Source organism: Carcharodon carcharias, chromosome 9 (genome assembly GCF_017639515.1).
Source record: "Carcharodon carcharias isolate sCarCar2 chromosome 9, sCarCar2.pri, whole genome shotgun sequence".
Classification (NCBI taxonomy): domain Eukaryota; kingdom Metazoa; phylum Chordata; class Chondrichthyes; order Lamniformes; family Lamnidae; genus Carcharodon; species Carcharodon carcharias.
The window spans coordinates 3,718,763-3,736,194 of NC_054475.1; the positions used below are offsets into that span (position 1 = coordinate 3,718,763).

Below are 17,432 nucleotides of genomic sequence, written 5' to 3' on the forward strand. Positions count from 1 at the left end.
TGTAGATTTGGCTGGGTGATGCAAGGATGAGAGCCTTATACTTATAAGAGGGGTGGTGGGGGGGAACGACATGAAGTATTGGTACTGTTTTTTACTGGAGAATGTAAAGTGAATATTTAGAGCAGATTTTTAAAGTTATGAGGAATTTTAATAGGTTGAATAGAAAATTGCCATTAAATGATCGAGGAGAAAGAATGAAAAATTTCTTTACTAAGAGGGCCGCAGGAACATGGAATGCTTTTCCACAGGGAATGGTTGTTTAAGGGAAAACTGGATAAATATTTGAAATAAAGATGCAAGATTCTGGGGCGATCGCAAAGAAGTTGAATTAATTATAGATTTAACTAGCAGTGATCCAGCACAGACACAGTGTGCCTACTGGCTGCCTCCTGCACTATAAACTTCCTTGCTTCTGTGGTATTTCTTTAATCCTAATATCCATCTTATCTGTAAAAATGAGGCTAAGTACACATTTTGTACATCTGTCATTCCCTTAATCTCTACTCCTTTTCACCACTATACCAAAACCTCGACTATCCTCTTGCTAGGAATGTACTTTCATAAATTTTTTGTAACTAATTTTCACTCATACTATTTTTATTCCTTTCTAATCTCCATTTTTAGTTATCCTACTTTTTTTTTAATTGCTCTGTAAATGATAAATGCTTTTCTGGTTTCAAAATCTCCCTGATTTCCCTAGTTATCTATACCAACCCAATCTTTGTCGAGCTTCTATTTTTCCTTACTGGAATAAGCTCAATTTTTAACCTATTCCTCCCACTGTTTAAATAATTTCTGCTTCTGATGTGTAGTTCTATTTGCCAATATTTCCATTTAAACTGGACAATGTACCATTTTATCATGCTATTAGTTTTCCAGTCAAGTAGCCTTGCATTCAAATATGTTCATTGTCTGTTCTTATACTGCATGTAAGTTTGTATGGTGATCACTCTTTCACAATATCTCGCAATGATTTTTTTTCCCTAATCGTGGAAAAAGAAACCAGAAAGCTAGCCTGGCTCCCTTAAATTCATTCTTTGAATACTGTAGCACTTGTAGCACTTTATCCTATTTACCACTGCCCATCCCCCCGACCCCCATATATTTAGAATTTTTTGCCACTATAAGAAATATATTAAACTTCTGGGTTTTTTTGCATACCTTATTTTCATGTATTGTATCTTTAGGGGTTAACCAACGTCAAACTTCATGTCTAGATTCAGAATTGATGCAGTTATCCTCTGAGAATGTTGCGATCCTTTGTTAAAAGCTTGTAACCCTTTATTAACTACATGAGGGGGCAGTAAAGCCTCTTGATGTGCCGTTCCTGATCTGGTGGTTAGAAGCTGTAAAGGAAATGATTTGCCTTTTTGTTCTTCACTTTAATGAACAATGGCATGTTTGGCAAAGGTAGTTCATTAGAATTGGGGCACTTACAGGGCTTGGACCTTATCTCTGTGAAAATGTTCTAATTTGATGCTTTGCAGCTTGTTATAAAGTTTCAGTGGCTGATTTTTTTTTTTTGTCTTTTCTCCTACAGGTTAAAACAGTACAGCAGGTCAAGGATACTACAACCAGAATATTTCTGAGAGCTTTTAAAGCCATGGATAGGTGTAAGCATGTAGGGCGTCTGCGACTCGCCCAAAATCACTCCATATTGAATCCCCAGAAGTGGCATTGCATGGACTGCAACACCACTGAGTCTGTTTGGGCCTGTCTTAAATGCTCCCATGTGGCTTGTGGTCGCTACATTGAGGAGCATGCACTCAAACACTTTGAGGAAACTAGGCATCCTTTGGCTATGGAGGTCAATGAACTTTATGTCTTTTGTTATCTTTGTGACGACTATGTGTTGAATGACAATGCTACAGGGGATTTAAAACTATTGAGAAGCACTTTAAGTGCAATAAAGAACCAAAAGTACAGTCCGATGGCACGCAATGGCAGGGCATTGCGGTCAATGGCTTGCGGGGAATCTCCTTGTTCGTTCCAGAAGAACAGAAAAGGGCAGACTCATAGTACAGAGCAGATGTTCACTGCTCTTTGGCACAGACGCCAGTCTTTGCTAACAAAGGCAATGCGCATTTGGTTTGAACAAACTACCAGCGGTAAACGTAGATTGGAAGAAAAGCGGCTACAGGAGGAAATGGATAGAAGAAAGGAGGAAGCAAGGAAGCGCCGACAGGAGCTAAAGCGCAAGTTCATGGAGGAGCTTGCCAACGCTCCACCTAGGAAAAGTGCAAGGATTTTATTTCAAATCCGGAAGGAGGACCATATCTCGAGAAAGTGCAGAAAACCAACTGGAAAAAAGGTGCTACAAACTGCCCCTACCTCAAAACGACAAAGGAACAAAATGAAGCGGTATTATGCTGCCAAGCGTAAGCCAGTGGTAACTCCTGGTGTTACGGGTCTAAGAAACCTTGGTAATACCTGCTACATGAACTCCATCCTGCAAGTACTCAGTCACTTGCAGAAGTTCAGAGAGTGTTTCTTAACCCTTGATCTCTGTGAGACTGAAGAATTATTGGCAAGGACCACAAATGGGAAAACGAGATTGTCTAACAAGGTCACGCTGGGGATTGGTCCTGCATCTTGCATAGCAGGAAGAAATGATCATGTGGGAACTTCAGGGAGATACAGCATGCCAGCTGGTTTGAATGGAGGTGCCTCTATGGCCAGGAACCTTGAACTTATTCAACCCAAGGAACCTAGTTCAAAGCACATCTCTCTTTGCCATGAACTTCACACGCTCTTTCGAGTAATGTGGTCCGGGAAATGGGCTTTGGTATCTCCGTTTGCTATGTTGCACTCTGTATGGAGCTTGATCCCGGCGTTCAGGGGATATGGTCAGCAAGATGCTCAGGAATTTCTGTGTGAATTACTGGACAAAGTGCAGCAGGAGCTGGAATCGGAAGGTACAAAGCACAGGATCCTCATTCCTTTTTCTCAAAGGAAGCTCACCAAGCAGGTTCTCAAGGTGGTGAACACCATTTTTCACGGGCAGCTGCTCAGTCAGGTAAACGAAAATGACAGTGTGTGCAATCTTATTTTAATTTAATTCTTCATTCCTGATCTGATCTTGTCAAGATGAAAGATGACAATGCTGCTGAATGGAATACTTTCCACTTTGTAGCCAGTGACAGCGCTCTTCTATCAGTTATCACATGCATGAGGTGTAGCAGTAAAGTTGCTTGCACTTAATATAAAAGTTAAAGCTATGTCCTTTTGGCATTGCCATCCTTCACTTTTTTTTTAATGAAAACTGAAAAGGTTGCTTTGTAACTGAGGGCTTGATCCCCTTTTCATTCCCTATCTGTTAGCATTTATTATTTAGCGATCAGCTTTTCAACAATACTAGTGAGAGTACATTCAAGTTATTTCTAACCTTGGGCTTAACTTTTTAATTATAGTATCACTTCTGTCCTGAAGGGACTGTTTGTTACTACAGTACAATTCCCTGGTTACTGTTACTGTGCCCAAGTGACCATTATTAACATGTGTGTCTTGATAATGAGCCTTGGCAAGCTATTTGACTCAGGAAAGCATCAGAATTGAGCCCAACCTTATTCTTCCCCACCATGCACCCATGCGCTTTCTAGCACCACTCACTGGGTAAAAATCTGGAAAGGAACTCCTGGTGATTTAAAAAAAAAATTTCCTTTGGATCATAATCTATGGCCCCCCCCCCATTCATGTTGTCACTGAAGTAGAGCATACCACTGAAGGCAAGCCTTTTGCACCAAAGTAGAGGCTGAATAATGATCTGTCGGGTATGATTTATATCTCACAAATTGGTTGAACTAATAATTTGTTACGAGTTCATCGTAAGTCTTGTAAGTTTTGCATGGCTTGTGTTCCAGGACTCCGGTTCACATTTTATTTGTAGATCACCAGGAGGATCCATGACAAGTTAAGTTCCCAGTCTTTGAGTAACTGTGCATATTTCCACCCCCTGAAGTTTCCCTGTGCTTCAAGGGGGGTAAATTTATAATATGGGGCAGCTGCGTCATAATGCAGAACTGCTTCCACTGCAAGCGGTTCTGTAAAATAAATAGGTTTTTGAAGTATTTACAGAAGATTCTGTTGGAGGTATGCATCCATGTTTTTGACTTAACCACCCTCTCTTTCAGGGCAGATATTGTTGCCATTTTTCTAAAAATGGCATGCTTGGGATCAAATTGCCTTTGTACAGTTTATTTGTCTCATTGTGCTTATTTTATAATGGTTCCTTCCAGCTGCTCTTCTAAATTCCCATGGTATCAGCTGGAATACCTTTAGGTCAGCTCATTTACATTGCAGTAGACTGTAGGGCAGCAAGCAAAGTGAAACCCCAGCAGTATTAAATATGAACATATGTAAGTATGATGATTCAGGTCAAGCCATTATGCACTCTGGGTTTTTCATACCTTATTTATATTAACAGCTTCTAGAAGCAGTCCTGTACTGTGAATAAGATGGCACCTATGACTCCAGAGACAGACAGCTCCACCTCAGCAGGTGGTTTCATTCCTGCCCCCAGGGGCAAAGCAGAGGAACAAGAGTGGGCCAATCAGGAATTGGAGCATTACGTTCCTGGCTGTTGAACAGCTGCACCACACACCGTTCCTGCATAAGCACTGTTCAGACATTGCTGCCAGTGTCATCAGTGTTGCTGCCATCTATAAACAGCATGAACTTGGAACAGAGAGAGAGACCTTCAGGTTTTGAAATTGCTTCCGCTGGAATATTTTCTGCAATATAATGAGGTTTCCCATTGCTTAACTGGGTTTCCGGGTTTACATCAAAGGTATAATGTTACAGGACCCATCAGCAGGGAGAAACCCATATTACCAGCGTTTTAAGCGTTTGAAAGACACTTGAGTATAGTTGCTGGCTAACTTATTTTTCTTGCCTATTTTAATCTGTGACAAATACAATATCGGTAGAGATCACACCTTCTAGCAGATAAAGATGAGCAAATGTTTCCTACAATGGATAAATTTCCAAGAAAATATCAACTTAAATGATGGACAGCAAACCAATTAAATTGTGAGAAGTAGTCAAATACGAATTTGAATTGTAATTAAGATCCAGACATATAGATGCACTTTAATTTAGGATTTCATCAAGACTTTTAAAAAAAAGACAAAGCATATAATTGCATAATCCTAAAAAGTGACACCATGAGCTATTTGTGCACCTTCAGGTTGTGTGATTCTCCCTGTCCTTACTTTTGTTGGTATGCTACTGCTCACGGTGCAAGAGTATACCCCACAAGGTGGGTTAGATGCTGGTTATGGGCCACTCTTTATGTGTCAGCCAAGGTAGTGACTGCTCGTGGTTATTCGTGGAACAGCTGAGCCTAATCCAATCCTTGCATAGCTACATTCGCATTTGCAACAGAAGGTCACAACAGCAGTTGAGAACAGAAAGCCAGACAATCTCCCCAGATAGGGAAACTTGGAATGTGGCCCCTTCCTAGGCTCCTTTTGCACTTCCTAGAGCTGAGTCAGTCACATTGGCGGAGACCTGGGAGCAGGTTCCATCTGGGCTGCAGATGCTGCCTGTTGTAAAGCAACGAGACAAGGAATAGTGGAGTAGAGAGACTTGGCTACGTTTAATTTTCTATTAAACTTGTCAGTGTAAGTTGTGAAAATATGAACAGTATTGGATTTAAAAATTTAACTGAAGCTATGTTACAGAATGCTTGTTCATAGCTGTGATCCCCCCCAGGCTCAAAACTTTCTTTTCTCATCTGAACCAGTATTTTCCAAATTTTTCTGTTGGCTCCCCCTTCAAATATTGACATACTCCCAAGAACCTCCTGTTCTAAGTTCAGTGTCACATACCCAGAGGAAACCAGTGCAGTCGTTACAGAAAACATTCTTTATTTGTACAAAGCAACAGAAATAACATCAACAAACAACATAGATGCAGGGAAAAGGGAATGCCACATTTTTAAAGTACCGTGTACTTGCTACAGTACATTTTCACACTAGACGGTAGGAAATCGAATGACCTTGCAAACCCCATTTTGAACTTAAGTCCTCAGAAACGCTGAGCTGATTTATTTACTGAGCACATTGCCCTGAGCAACTCTCACATACCTCCTTGTGGCCACCTCAAGAACAGCGATGAGAGAAATATAGGAATTCCTGCTTTCCTTTGGCACCATCGAAATGGTGGATTCATTGGGAAATTAAAATCACATGGAGGTTAAAAATCTAAAGTAAGCCAGCTGATGTCTGAATTATGAACTACTACAGCCCAGAAGGCCATTCAGTCCATCATGCTGTGCGCCAGCTCTTTGAAAGAGCTGTCCACTTGGTCTTATTCCCTGTCCTTTTCATAAATCTAATATAGCTACTCTAGGAGTAAATTCAGTTACAATATGGGAATAATTAGTGGTGTTACTAGGATTTTGCATTTACAACCAATTTAATTACAGACTTGCATATTGGACCTCATCTTAGTTGGATAGGATATAACAAAATATGAGGGGCAGAGTAACAATATTCTGATTGAAGCTTCATGTCAGCACTCCCCAGAAAGTATGGCCTAACCATTTTGCCTTTCTGCAGAATGTTTTCTGCAGTTAATTTCAACAGTGAAACAGATGTCTGAAACACAAAACAAGGCATTTTGCCCATTATATAATCCCATATAGTTAAAATTGCAACCATATTAACCATGCAAGATTTTTATTCAATTTTTAAAAATTTTAAATCAGATTTCTAAAGTTTCAGCGTACAAAATAATCTTGCTTTCCTCTCCACTGTCCAGAAGCTTTCAAACCTTCAGATTCTCTTCATCCATACAGTACCTATGCCCCACCACACCCTTGCTCAGAACTTCCACACCGCCTTCCTTCAGGGACTTCAGAGCTAAAAGGGTTAAATTACGAGGATGGGTGGCATAAACTAGATTATATTTCCTTGAACACGGAAGATGAAGGGCTAGATCAAATTGAGGTGTTTATGATGATTAAAGGATTTGATGGCGAGAAACTACTTCGTCTTGCAGAGAGTCCAGAACCTTAAAATTAGTACTAGGCTGTTCCGAGGCAATATCAGGAAGTACTTCTTCACACAAATGACAATGGAAATCTAGATTCCAAAAAGGTGTTGAGGCTGGGGATCAATTGAAAAGCTCAAAACTGAGATTGTTTGATTTTTGTTAAGCAAGGGTATAAAGGGTCATGGAACCCAAGTGGGTTGATGGTGTTAAGATACAGATTGACCATGATATAATTGAAAGGTGAACAGGCTCAAGCGGCTGAAAGCCTTCTGTTCCTATGTTCTTCATTTGTATTGTCCACCTCATCTGAATCACTTCCACAATTTCTTCCTATTTGATGTTAAATTGCTGATAGCCAGTTGGTGAAGGGTGACTTAGTTTATATTTATTCACAGAGTGAAACATCGTAAGTATATACCTCCTGGCTTGATCCTCACCCCAGTGTCAGTAAGAGTCTCTTTACTGTTTCAAGTACAAACCCGTTTCCATCTGTTTCAGATGAAGTTACATTGTTTCATAGTTTGCCATTGTGAGATTTGAACTCTTGATACTCTTTTTGAGGACTCTTGATCTGGGGGTTACAAACCCAGTAACTCTTTCGAGTACAAACCCGTTTCCATCTGTTCCTATTCAGATGAAGTGACATTGTTTCATAGTTTGCCATTGTGAGATTTGAACTCTTGATAGTTTTGCCATTATGAGATTTGAACTCTTGATACTCTTTTGAGTAAACCTGTTTCCATCTGTTTCAGATGAAGTTACATTGTTTCATAGTTTGCCATTGTGAGATTTGAACTCTTGATCTGGGGGTTACAAACCACTTCCATAACCACTTGGCTATTTAGGCCAAGCAAGAGTCTCTTTATATGCGCTCCAGTCACAACCCAATCAATGCCCTCCACCTGCATCCAATTAACCACAATTGATGTGCAATTATAATCTGAACCCTTCCCCTAAAACCGGTGCAGTATTAAAAGTTGTGCTGTCTGTTACAACATCCAGTGTTTCATCTGTGTGTTCTGCTGATTTCCAGTTAAGTCCACTACAGCTCACAGTCTAACAACTCAATTTCACTTGACACCTCTGCATTCAGTACTGTATCTGAACTGGAAACTGCACGTACAAAAGGAGGAACAAAGTTCCCCACAGTACAATGTTAGGTACCATTCGTGATTCCTCAGATACTGAAGCAGCCCATGTCCAAATGCAGCAAGACCTGGACAATATCCAGGCTTGGGCTGACAAGTAGCAAGTAACATTTGCACCACACAAGTGCCAGACAATGACCATCTCCAACAAGAGTGCATCTAACCATTGCCCCGTGACATTCAGTGGCATTACCATCACTGAATCCCACACTCTCAACATCCTGGTGGATACCATTGACCCGAAACTGAACTAGACCAGCCATATAAATACTGTGGCTACTAGAGCAGATCAGAGGCTAGAAATCCTGCGGCGAGTATCTCACCACCTGACTCCCCATAGCCTGTCCACCACCTAGGCACAGATCAGGAGTGTGATGGAATATTCCCCACTTGCTTGGATAAGTGCAGCTCCAACAACACTCAAGAAGCTTGACACCATCCAGGACAAAGCAGCCTGCTTGGTTGGCACCTCATCCACAACCGTTCACTCCCTCCACCACTGATGCACAATGGCAACAAAGTGTGTGCCATCTACAAGATGCAATGCAGGAACTCACCAAGGCTCCTTAGCACCTTCCAAACCAGCAACCACTACCATCTAGAAGGACAAGGGCAGCAGATAGATGGGAACAGCACCACCTGGAAGTTCCCCTCCAAGCCACTCACCGTCCTGACTTAGAAATATATCACTGTTCCTTCAAAATCCTGGAACTCCCTCCCTAGCGGCACTGTGGGTGTACCTACGCTACATGCAGCAGTTCAAGAAGGCAGCTCACCACCACCTTCTCAAGGGCGGTTAGGGATGGGCAATAAATGCTGGCCTAGCCAGTGATGTCCACATCCTAAAAATAAACAAAGAAAAACTCCAGTCACGTTTCTTTACATCTAAAATTTCAACTGGCCCAACGTTTTTTTAGATAATTTTATAGATAAAAACTTTTCATCTCTTCAGCCTTCCACCCATCTTGGTTGCAATTTAAAAACTTTTACACCTTCAGGGCTTTAGTAGACAAATTAAGCAAACCACCAACTTACACTTAAGATATTGCAAAAATGTTATATCTTTTAAACTCTTCAGAGTGTTACCATGTCACTCCAGTCGTACTGATATCGAGTAAGTATTGGCACGAAAAATTCCTGATGAAATTTAGTACAAAGAAGTGTAAAGTGATGCATTTTGGTAGGAAGAACAAGGAGAGGCAATATAAAATAAAGGATACAATTCTAAAAGGTGTGTAGGAACGTGGGGGTATGTGTGCATAAATCACTGAAGGTGGCAGGACAGTTGGCAAAAATTGCTAAAAAGACATATGTGATCCTGGGCTTTATAAATAGATGCATAGAGAACAAAAGAAAGGAGGTTATTATCAAATAAAACCAGAAAATACTTGAAATATTCAGCAGGTCTGACACCACCTGTGGAGAAACAGAGTTACTGTTTCATGTCAGTGACCTTTCATCAGAGCCTATGAAGTTAAGATTAACTTTTTATAAAACTCTGGTTCAGCCTCAATTGGAGTGTTGTGCCTAATTCTGGACATTGTGCTTTAGGAAGGATGAGAAGTGTAAGTGTAAGTGTGGAAGTGCTTTCAGAGATGAGAGATTTCAGTTACGTGGGAAGATTGGAGAGGCTGGGGTTGTCTTTTTTAAATTTGATAGAAGTATTCAAAATCATACGGGGTCAGGACAGAATTGATAGGGAGAAACTGTTCCCTTTGGTGAAAGGATCGAGAACCAGAGGATATGGATGTCGCTGGCTCAGCCAGCATTTATTGCCTATTCCTAATTTCCCTTGTTCAGAGGGCATTTAAGAATCAACCACATTGCTGTGGGTCTGGAGTCACATGGCTGATTCAATTGTGGCCTTCAAAAGGGAATCGGATAAAGCACCTGAAGAGAGAAAACTTGATGGGCTACATGGAAAGGGCGGGGCAGTGCGACTCATTGTGCTGCTCATGCAAAGAGCTGGCACAGCCATGATGGACCATATGGCTGCCTCCTGTGTTGTAACCATTCTATAACAGCATTCTCCACCACCCCTCTCCCCCCACCTCCCCAAACACCCATTGAGATCCTGACCAACAAGTATATTACAACCTAACTCCAGCCAACTTATTGCAAAGAAACATTTCAAACAAACAATTTGAAGGTGTTAGCCTTCGCAAAAGACCATTAGATGAAATTCAGTTGATGTGAAAAAATTTACTAATTAAAAAAATTAACAATGTAACACCCTTATTCAAAAAGGGAGGGAGACAAAAAAAAAGGTAATTATAGGCCAGTTAGCTTAACATCTGTCATTTAGAAAATGTTGGAGTCTATTATTAAGGATGTAATAGCAGAGCATTTGGAATTACATAATCTAATCAAAGAAAGTGAGCATGGCTTCATGAAGGGGAAATCATGCCTGACAAAATTATTAGAATTCTTTGAGGTGGTAACTAGCAGGCTAGATGAAAGGGAACCAGTAGATGTAATATATTTGGATTTCCAAAAGGCATTCAGTAAGGTACCGCACATAAGGCTACTTAATAAGATAAGAGCCCATGATGTTGGGGGTAGTATATTAGCATGAATAAAGGTTTGGCTGTGGAGTGCCAAAGGGATCAGTGCTGGGGCCACAATTATTTACATTATATATTAATGACTTAGATGAGGGAAGTGAATGTGCTATCACCAAATTTGTGGATGATATAAAAATAGGTGGGAAGGCAAGTGGTGAGAATGACACAAGGGATATAGACAGGTTATGTGAGTGGGCGAAAAAGTGGCAGATGGAATATAATGTAGGAAAATGTGAGATTATGCACTTTGGCAGGAAGAATAGAGGAGCTGAATATTATTTAAATGGAGAAAGACTGCAGAAAGCTGCAGCACAGAGGGATTTGGGGGTCCTTGTGCATGAATCCCAAAAAGCTAACATACAAGTTCATCAGGTAATGGGGAAGGCAAATGGAATGTTGGCCTTTATTTCAAAGGGAATGGAGTATAAAAATAGGGAAGTCTTGCTAAACCTATACAAGGTACTAGTTAGACACACTTAGAATACTGTGAACAGTTTTGGTCCCCTTATCTAAGGAAAGATACACTGGCATTGGAGGCTGTCCAGAGAAGGTTCACTAGGTTGATCCCAGGGATAGAGGGATTTTCTTCTGAGGAGAGGTTGAGTCGGTTGGGTCTGTACTTATTGGAGTTTAGAATAATGAGAGGTGATCTTACTGAAACATATAAGATTCTTAGGGAGGGGCCTTGACGGTAGATGCTGAGAGGTTGTTTCCCCTTGTGGGAGAGTCTAGGACCAGAAGGCATAATCTCAGAGTAAGGGGTCACCCATTTAAAACAGAGATGTGGAGGAATTTCTTCTGAGGGTAGTGAATCTGTGGAATTCTTTACCGCAGAGGGCTGTAGAAGCTGGCTCGTGGAGTATATTCAAGGTGGAGATTTTTAATCAGTAAGGTAATCAAGGATTATGGGGAAAAGGCAGGAAAGTGGAGTTGAGGATTATCAGATCAGCCATGATCTCGCTGAATGGTGGAGCAGACTCAATGCACCGAATGGCCTACTTCTGCTCCTATGTCTTATGGCCTTATAACTTCAGTATCTTGGAATTGAAATGATAGCTCCTAAATTTGCCATTTGCAAATTTTCAACATACCACTACCAACATTCTCCATTGCTGCTCAGCAATTGGAGACATGCCACACAGGCAAACAAATAGACTGTGTGCGTGAGCAGTGGTCCCTTTAAGATGTGGCTTGCATCAATCCTAAAAGGACCGTGCAGTGTAAGAAATGAGTCATGCACCGCGTGGGGAAATTTGAGGGAATATTGATTAGCACATGTCTGAAGAACAGGAAAATTTGGGGAATAAAAGGAACGGATACTTCCACTGGCATTGATATTGCGAAGCTGTTAGAAAATTCAAATAATCTGATTTTTTATTATAATAAAATATGTATGGTTGACTATATTTTTGTTTTTTTAAGTCGTCCAATCTATCAATCCTCTGAATTTAAAAAAAATCTAACATCCTTTTTGTTTTTTTCAGCAATCATCTTAAGTTAATGCCATCTAGTACTGGCAAACCAGGCAAGAGAAATGGCTTTCTCCAGTTTGCCTTCTCAAAGCCCCACATCATTTTGATCTTTTAACCTTTTTTCTTATGGTGAAAAGTGTCCTAGTTTCTACTCATCCCTGACATCTTAGTGAATCTCTTCTGCATCCCTGCTAAAGTAAAATTCCAAAACTGCAGACAATATTCCAACTCTGCTATAATTATGCTGAGTTTTTCCAGGTATTTTTTAATAAATTATGTGTAAAGGTTTGACATTAACTCTTTGTTTTCCCATTCTGTGATCCTACTAATAAAACTTAGGACCCCTTATGTTATTTTCAAAGCTTAATCAATTTATCCTCCCACTTTTAAAGATTTTGTGTTTCTGAATCTAACTCCTTCTAAAACCTATACCATAACCGATTCTAATGTTGCTGGTATTAGTAACAGTACAGTCTGCTCTTTGTTTTTTGATATCTCTTTTAACTGTCCATGTTTTTCCCTGCAAACAGCTTTTTAAGGAATCTTCGTGCTACGCTTTTCTCCTCATTTTTAAATATGCTATGATCATCTGGGAAAATTTAGTGTGTGTTGAATCAAGCCTGATGAGGTTGGAATAAATCCCCCATGTCCCCAGACAAGGTGATCTGGGGCTGCAGCACATCAGTCTAATTATATGCAGTATTGCATAACAGCAAAGAGTGTTTTTTTTTTATTTTCCTCACATCTAGTCAGTAAAATGTAGCTTCACCAAAGGTTCATGTGGTAAAGGCAGCATGTCACTGAACCATAGAGGTTCCTGGTCTATGCTGGCTTGGCCAGTAGTTCAGATAGATAGAATTACAGAGGATGCAATTGTCCTTCATTTTTTTTCCCTCTCTCTCTCTCTCTCTCTCTGCTTTATGAGGAGGAAAAATTAATTATGGTTGCAGATCATCATCACTGTCCAGTGATCACTGATTGCAAAGTGACAGAATTAGAAGTGGTACAGTTAGACAGTGCTCCCAGGAAAAGAACCCCACATTTCTACCTCTTGACTATTATTCAATGCCACTTTTGGGAAATGGGTGCCTATGGTGGCGTTGTATACCAGGATTTTTTTTCCCCCTTGTTATGTAACAACAGAAACGTGTGTTAACATTTTGAAAAGCCCCGATGTACTTCACAGGATTATTATCAAACAAGTTGACATTGCAGTTCTACAATAACAAAGTTTAATCTTCTGTGAAGAATGGCTGAAGTTGGTTTGAGGTATTGGAAGATAACTAGCAACTGTAGAACTGTCAGGTATGGAGAGAAAATCCAGAGGCTTTTCTTTAAAATAAAGGAGGGTGACATATTTCCCAGTCAAAAGGAAAGATTAATGTGTGAGCCTGCCTGGCCACTCCTGTGGAAAAGGGGTGCAGCCTTTGTTGATATATCACTGGCACTATCAGTTGGAGAGTGCAGTTAAGCTGCTTAATCAAAGCAGGGCTCCATGCACTTGCAGTCAAGCACACAAATTAGCCAGGCATAAACAGGTGGTTTCTAACTGATCAAGTAGTTTAGACAAGAAAAGCAGAGTTCTCTCAGATCAGCACCGAATTCACCCATATGATGTTAGGGTAGCCTCAGCTGTGCAGTCCAGTTATTTGCAACTTCCTCGTTCACAAATTTGCTTATCCGGGCAAAAGCCTTTCACCCATTGTGGGCCCAAATGTTCACTTATCCATGGTTTTAAAGATTAGAAAATAAAAGCCATCTTTAAAAAATGCCAAAAAAGAAGAGCTCCCTAAATAAAGTTTTAAAAAAGGGATGTGTCCATGATGTAATCCCTGCAGTAGACAGTGCACGTGCGTTGTCTGCCATTGTTTACATCTGGATGTTCCTTGTTGCTGTGATTTAATTCCTGATCACAGTCCACCTCCATTCTCAACTAAAGTACTGTAAGTGTGACAAATTTTACATTTTTTTGTTTTCCAAGTTTTATTAAACAATTTCTCCACTAAATTTCACTTTAAATTTATTAAAAACATTATTTTTGTTGCCTTTGATCCATGTCAAATTTTAGGATGGCTGGAACCTATCTAATTGACTCTCATTGTAAAGTATGTTTGTTGTTCGTGATTTCTTCTTTTGCAAGGTTTCGTGGGAATGTAATCCCGCCCCCTCCCCCGAATGGCAGGGGTTTTACTTAGGAATTCATTTGCGCTGACCAAAAGCACAGATACATGTCTTTGGTGACTGAATGCGAATGTGTGATTGAACCATGTTGATTCCATGTTTACAGAGTTACAGAGTTAGTTGATCTCAGCCAGTGGAGCAGTATAAGTGGTACAGTTGGCCACAGTGCTTCTGAGAAAAACCACCCAGACTTCTACCTCCTTGACTGTTCTTCAGTGTCACTTTGGGGGGACTGTGTGCACATTGTGGTTGGAACCAGAGTCTTTATTTGCTCTTGTGGCATAATAACACAAATGTGTTGCAACATTTATGTTGCACGTTTAACATTGTAAAAGGTCCCGAGGTGCTTCACAGGACCATTATCAAACAAAATTTGACACTGAGCCCATGTGAGATATTGGGATGGCGACCAAAATGTGGGTCAGAGGTTGGGTTTTAAAGAGTGGCTTAAAGAAATTCAGGGAGGTTTAGGGAGGGAATTCCAGAGCTTAAGGCCTCGGCAGCGGAAGGCATGGACCCAGGTGGAGGATTGCACAAGAGGCCAAAACTGGAGAAGTGCAGAGATTTCAGAAACTGGTAGGCTTGAGGAGGCTACAGAGAGAGGGTTACAACTGACAGCACTCATGTTGTAAGCTCTTAATGGATACTTAGGTTAACTACCTTTGCATGAGGCAACATCTTCAGGCAGCAGAAATGGGAAAGAAAGCGTTTGTACCCCTGAGTTGTCTAGATCTGTAGATTTCTTTTTGTTAAACTGAAGAAATGGATGTACTAATTTGGACATTTTACCAATGCTGCGGAATGTATTTTAAATGTTTGTTAACGTGCATGGTTAGTGGACGCATCTCATTTTATGGACGTATCTCCTGCATTATTGCTTGCGCCTCAGTAGTAAGATGTGGGCTCATACCAGTTTGCTCATCTTAGGGTGGAGTTTAACTAGAGGGTAAGTTACCTGGGGCTACTCTTACACATCCCTGAGCAGAGCTCCAAGTTTACATGAGTTATCAATGATGGAAAGGGGTCCCCTCAACTGAGGAATGGAGGGAAAAAAATGAATTTAGCTGTATATATGGAAAGATCTGACCACTTATTGGAATGTTAGATTTAAATATCAAATGAGGCAGTCAATTAATCATCTGAATATCAGGTTATCCACAGACAAGTTAAGCTATTCCAAGGTGAGGAATTATGTAGTTGCATCACTAAATGATGAACAATTGCCTCAATTAGATGTAACCCCTTTCGTAATAACATCCTCAATTACTTTGTCCTCAGATCACTGAGCGCTGGTGTCATACCCTGCATTTGCACAATAAACTGCAACATCATTAATCTCATTAGCACTAAAATTATTCTTTCATGGGATATAGGTGTCGCTGGCAAGGGCAGCATTTGTTGCCTATCCCTATTTGCCCTTGAACTGAGCGGCTTGCTAGGCCATTTTAGAGGATAGTTACATTGCCATGAATCAGGAGCCCCATGTCAGCCGGACCAGATAAGGATGGTACATTTCCTTCACTAAAGGTTATTAATGAACATGATGAATTTTACTACAATCTGATAGTTTCATGGTCATCATTACTGAGACTAGCTTTGCATTCCATTTTCATTAACTGAATTTAAATTTCACCAGCTGCTGTGGTGGGATTTTAACCAGTGTTCCCAGAATACTAACCTGTGGCCCTGCATTACTAGTCCAGTGGCATTACCGCTACGCACCATCTCCCCTAACATTGTTGAAGTCTCGAGTCAGGGCCTGAGTTGCCTCTGGAGAAAGTGGCATAAGCTTCCTTCTTTCACAGCAACAATTGGCACTAATGCTACATTTGTGTTGCAAATGTAGTCAGTTTAGTTAGTTCATATTGTGGTAATGGAAAATACAAAGTGCTGAAATAAATTTGGCCAAGTTTTTGCATTTCTCTGACATATATTTACACATAGGAAATGCCTTGCATAGTATCATTGTAACAAAATGCAACGAATAATGAAATCATTAAAATATGTACATTGAGCAAGTGCCCACAGCCAAAAGCTGATAATGAACTTCTCACACTGGGATAAACCAGCCATGTGCATCTGGATGACCTTGGGCACATTTGTTTTGCCTAGTGACAAGTTAGACTTCTTCCAGTAAATATTGCCACCTGCATCCTGTTTAGTACCAAGTCTGGCACTAGATCCCTAACCCTCAATTGCATTGAATTCAGAGTAATTGCTCTTGTTTATAAATGTCATTATGGTCTCATTGCATCTGCCTCTCCAAGTTTCGTCAATTCCACACACCAGCTTGCTCTGATTGATGGAGGCCCTGTGTGCATCTACCCTCTTCCTCTCCACTATACCAGCAGTAACAGAGCTTTCCTTTGTCTGAACTGGAATGATTTCTAAACTACTAAACCCTGACACCTCACAACTTCTGAATAACCTTCAATCACCCTTTTCTTTTCATTCATTCAAGGGATGTGGGCATCACTGGCTAGGCCAGCATTTATTGCCCATCCCTAATTGCCTTTGAGAAGGTGGTGGTGAGCTGCCTTCTTGAACCGCTGCAGTCCCTGTGGTGTAGGTACACCCACGGAGCTGTTAGGGAGGGAGTTCCAGGATTTTGACCCAGCGACCGTGAAGGAACGTTGATATAGTTCCAAGTCAGGATGGTGAGTGAGTTGGAGAGGAACTTACAGATGGTGGTTTTTCCATGTGTCTGCTGCTCTTGTCCTTCTAGACGGTAGCAGTTGTGGGTTTGGAAGGTGTTGTCTTGAAGGAGCTTGCTGTTTTGAAGGACCCTTGGTGAATTCCTGCATTGCATCTTGTCGATAGTACAAGTTGCTACCACTGCGCGTTTGTGGTGGAAGGGGTGAATGTTTGTGGTCGTAACTCTTACCTTAATGCCTTCTGGTCTGCCTGTCTTGTTGCCTTCCCCATGCTCTTGTGAAGTGTGTTGGGATATAAGTCCCTGATCATCCGAGTGCAGGTGGATAAAACCATAAAGAAATTGTTACAGATTTTTGGGTTTTAAAGCTGAGACAAGAAGTATTGATAAAATTGTTCAAAGCGATGGTTAGGTTATA

The 17,432-nt window shown here is 40.7% G+C and overlaps 1 protein-coding gene across 3 annotated transcripts in view; it reads left to right on the forward strand.

Annotated features, from left to right (window-relative positions):
• usp49 (ubiquitin specific peptidase 49) overlaps positions 1-17,432 on the forward strand; it is a 71,263-nt gene that overhangs the window by 34,158 nt on the left and 19,673 nt on the right. For all 3 annotated transcript variants that reach the window (XM_041195429.1, XM_041195430.1, XM_041195431.1), the window contains exon 3: positions 1,541-3,016. In XM_041195429.1, coding sequence (XP_041051363.1) covers positions 1,604-3,016 — 1,413 coding nt within the window. In that variant the 5' untranslated portion in view covers positions 1,541-1,603. The remainder of the gene's footprint in view (positions 1-1,540; positions 3,017-17,432) is intronic.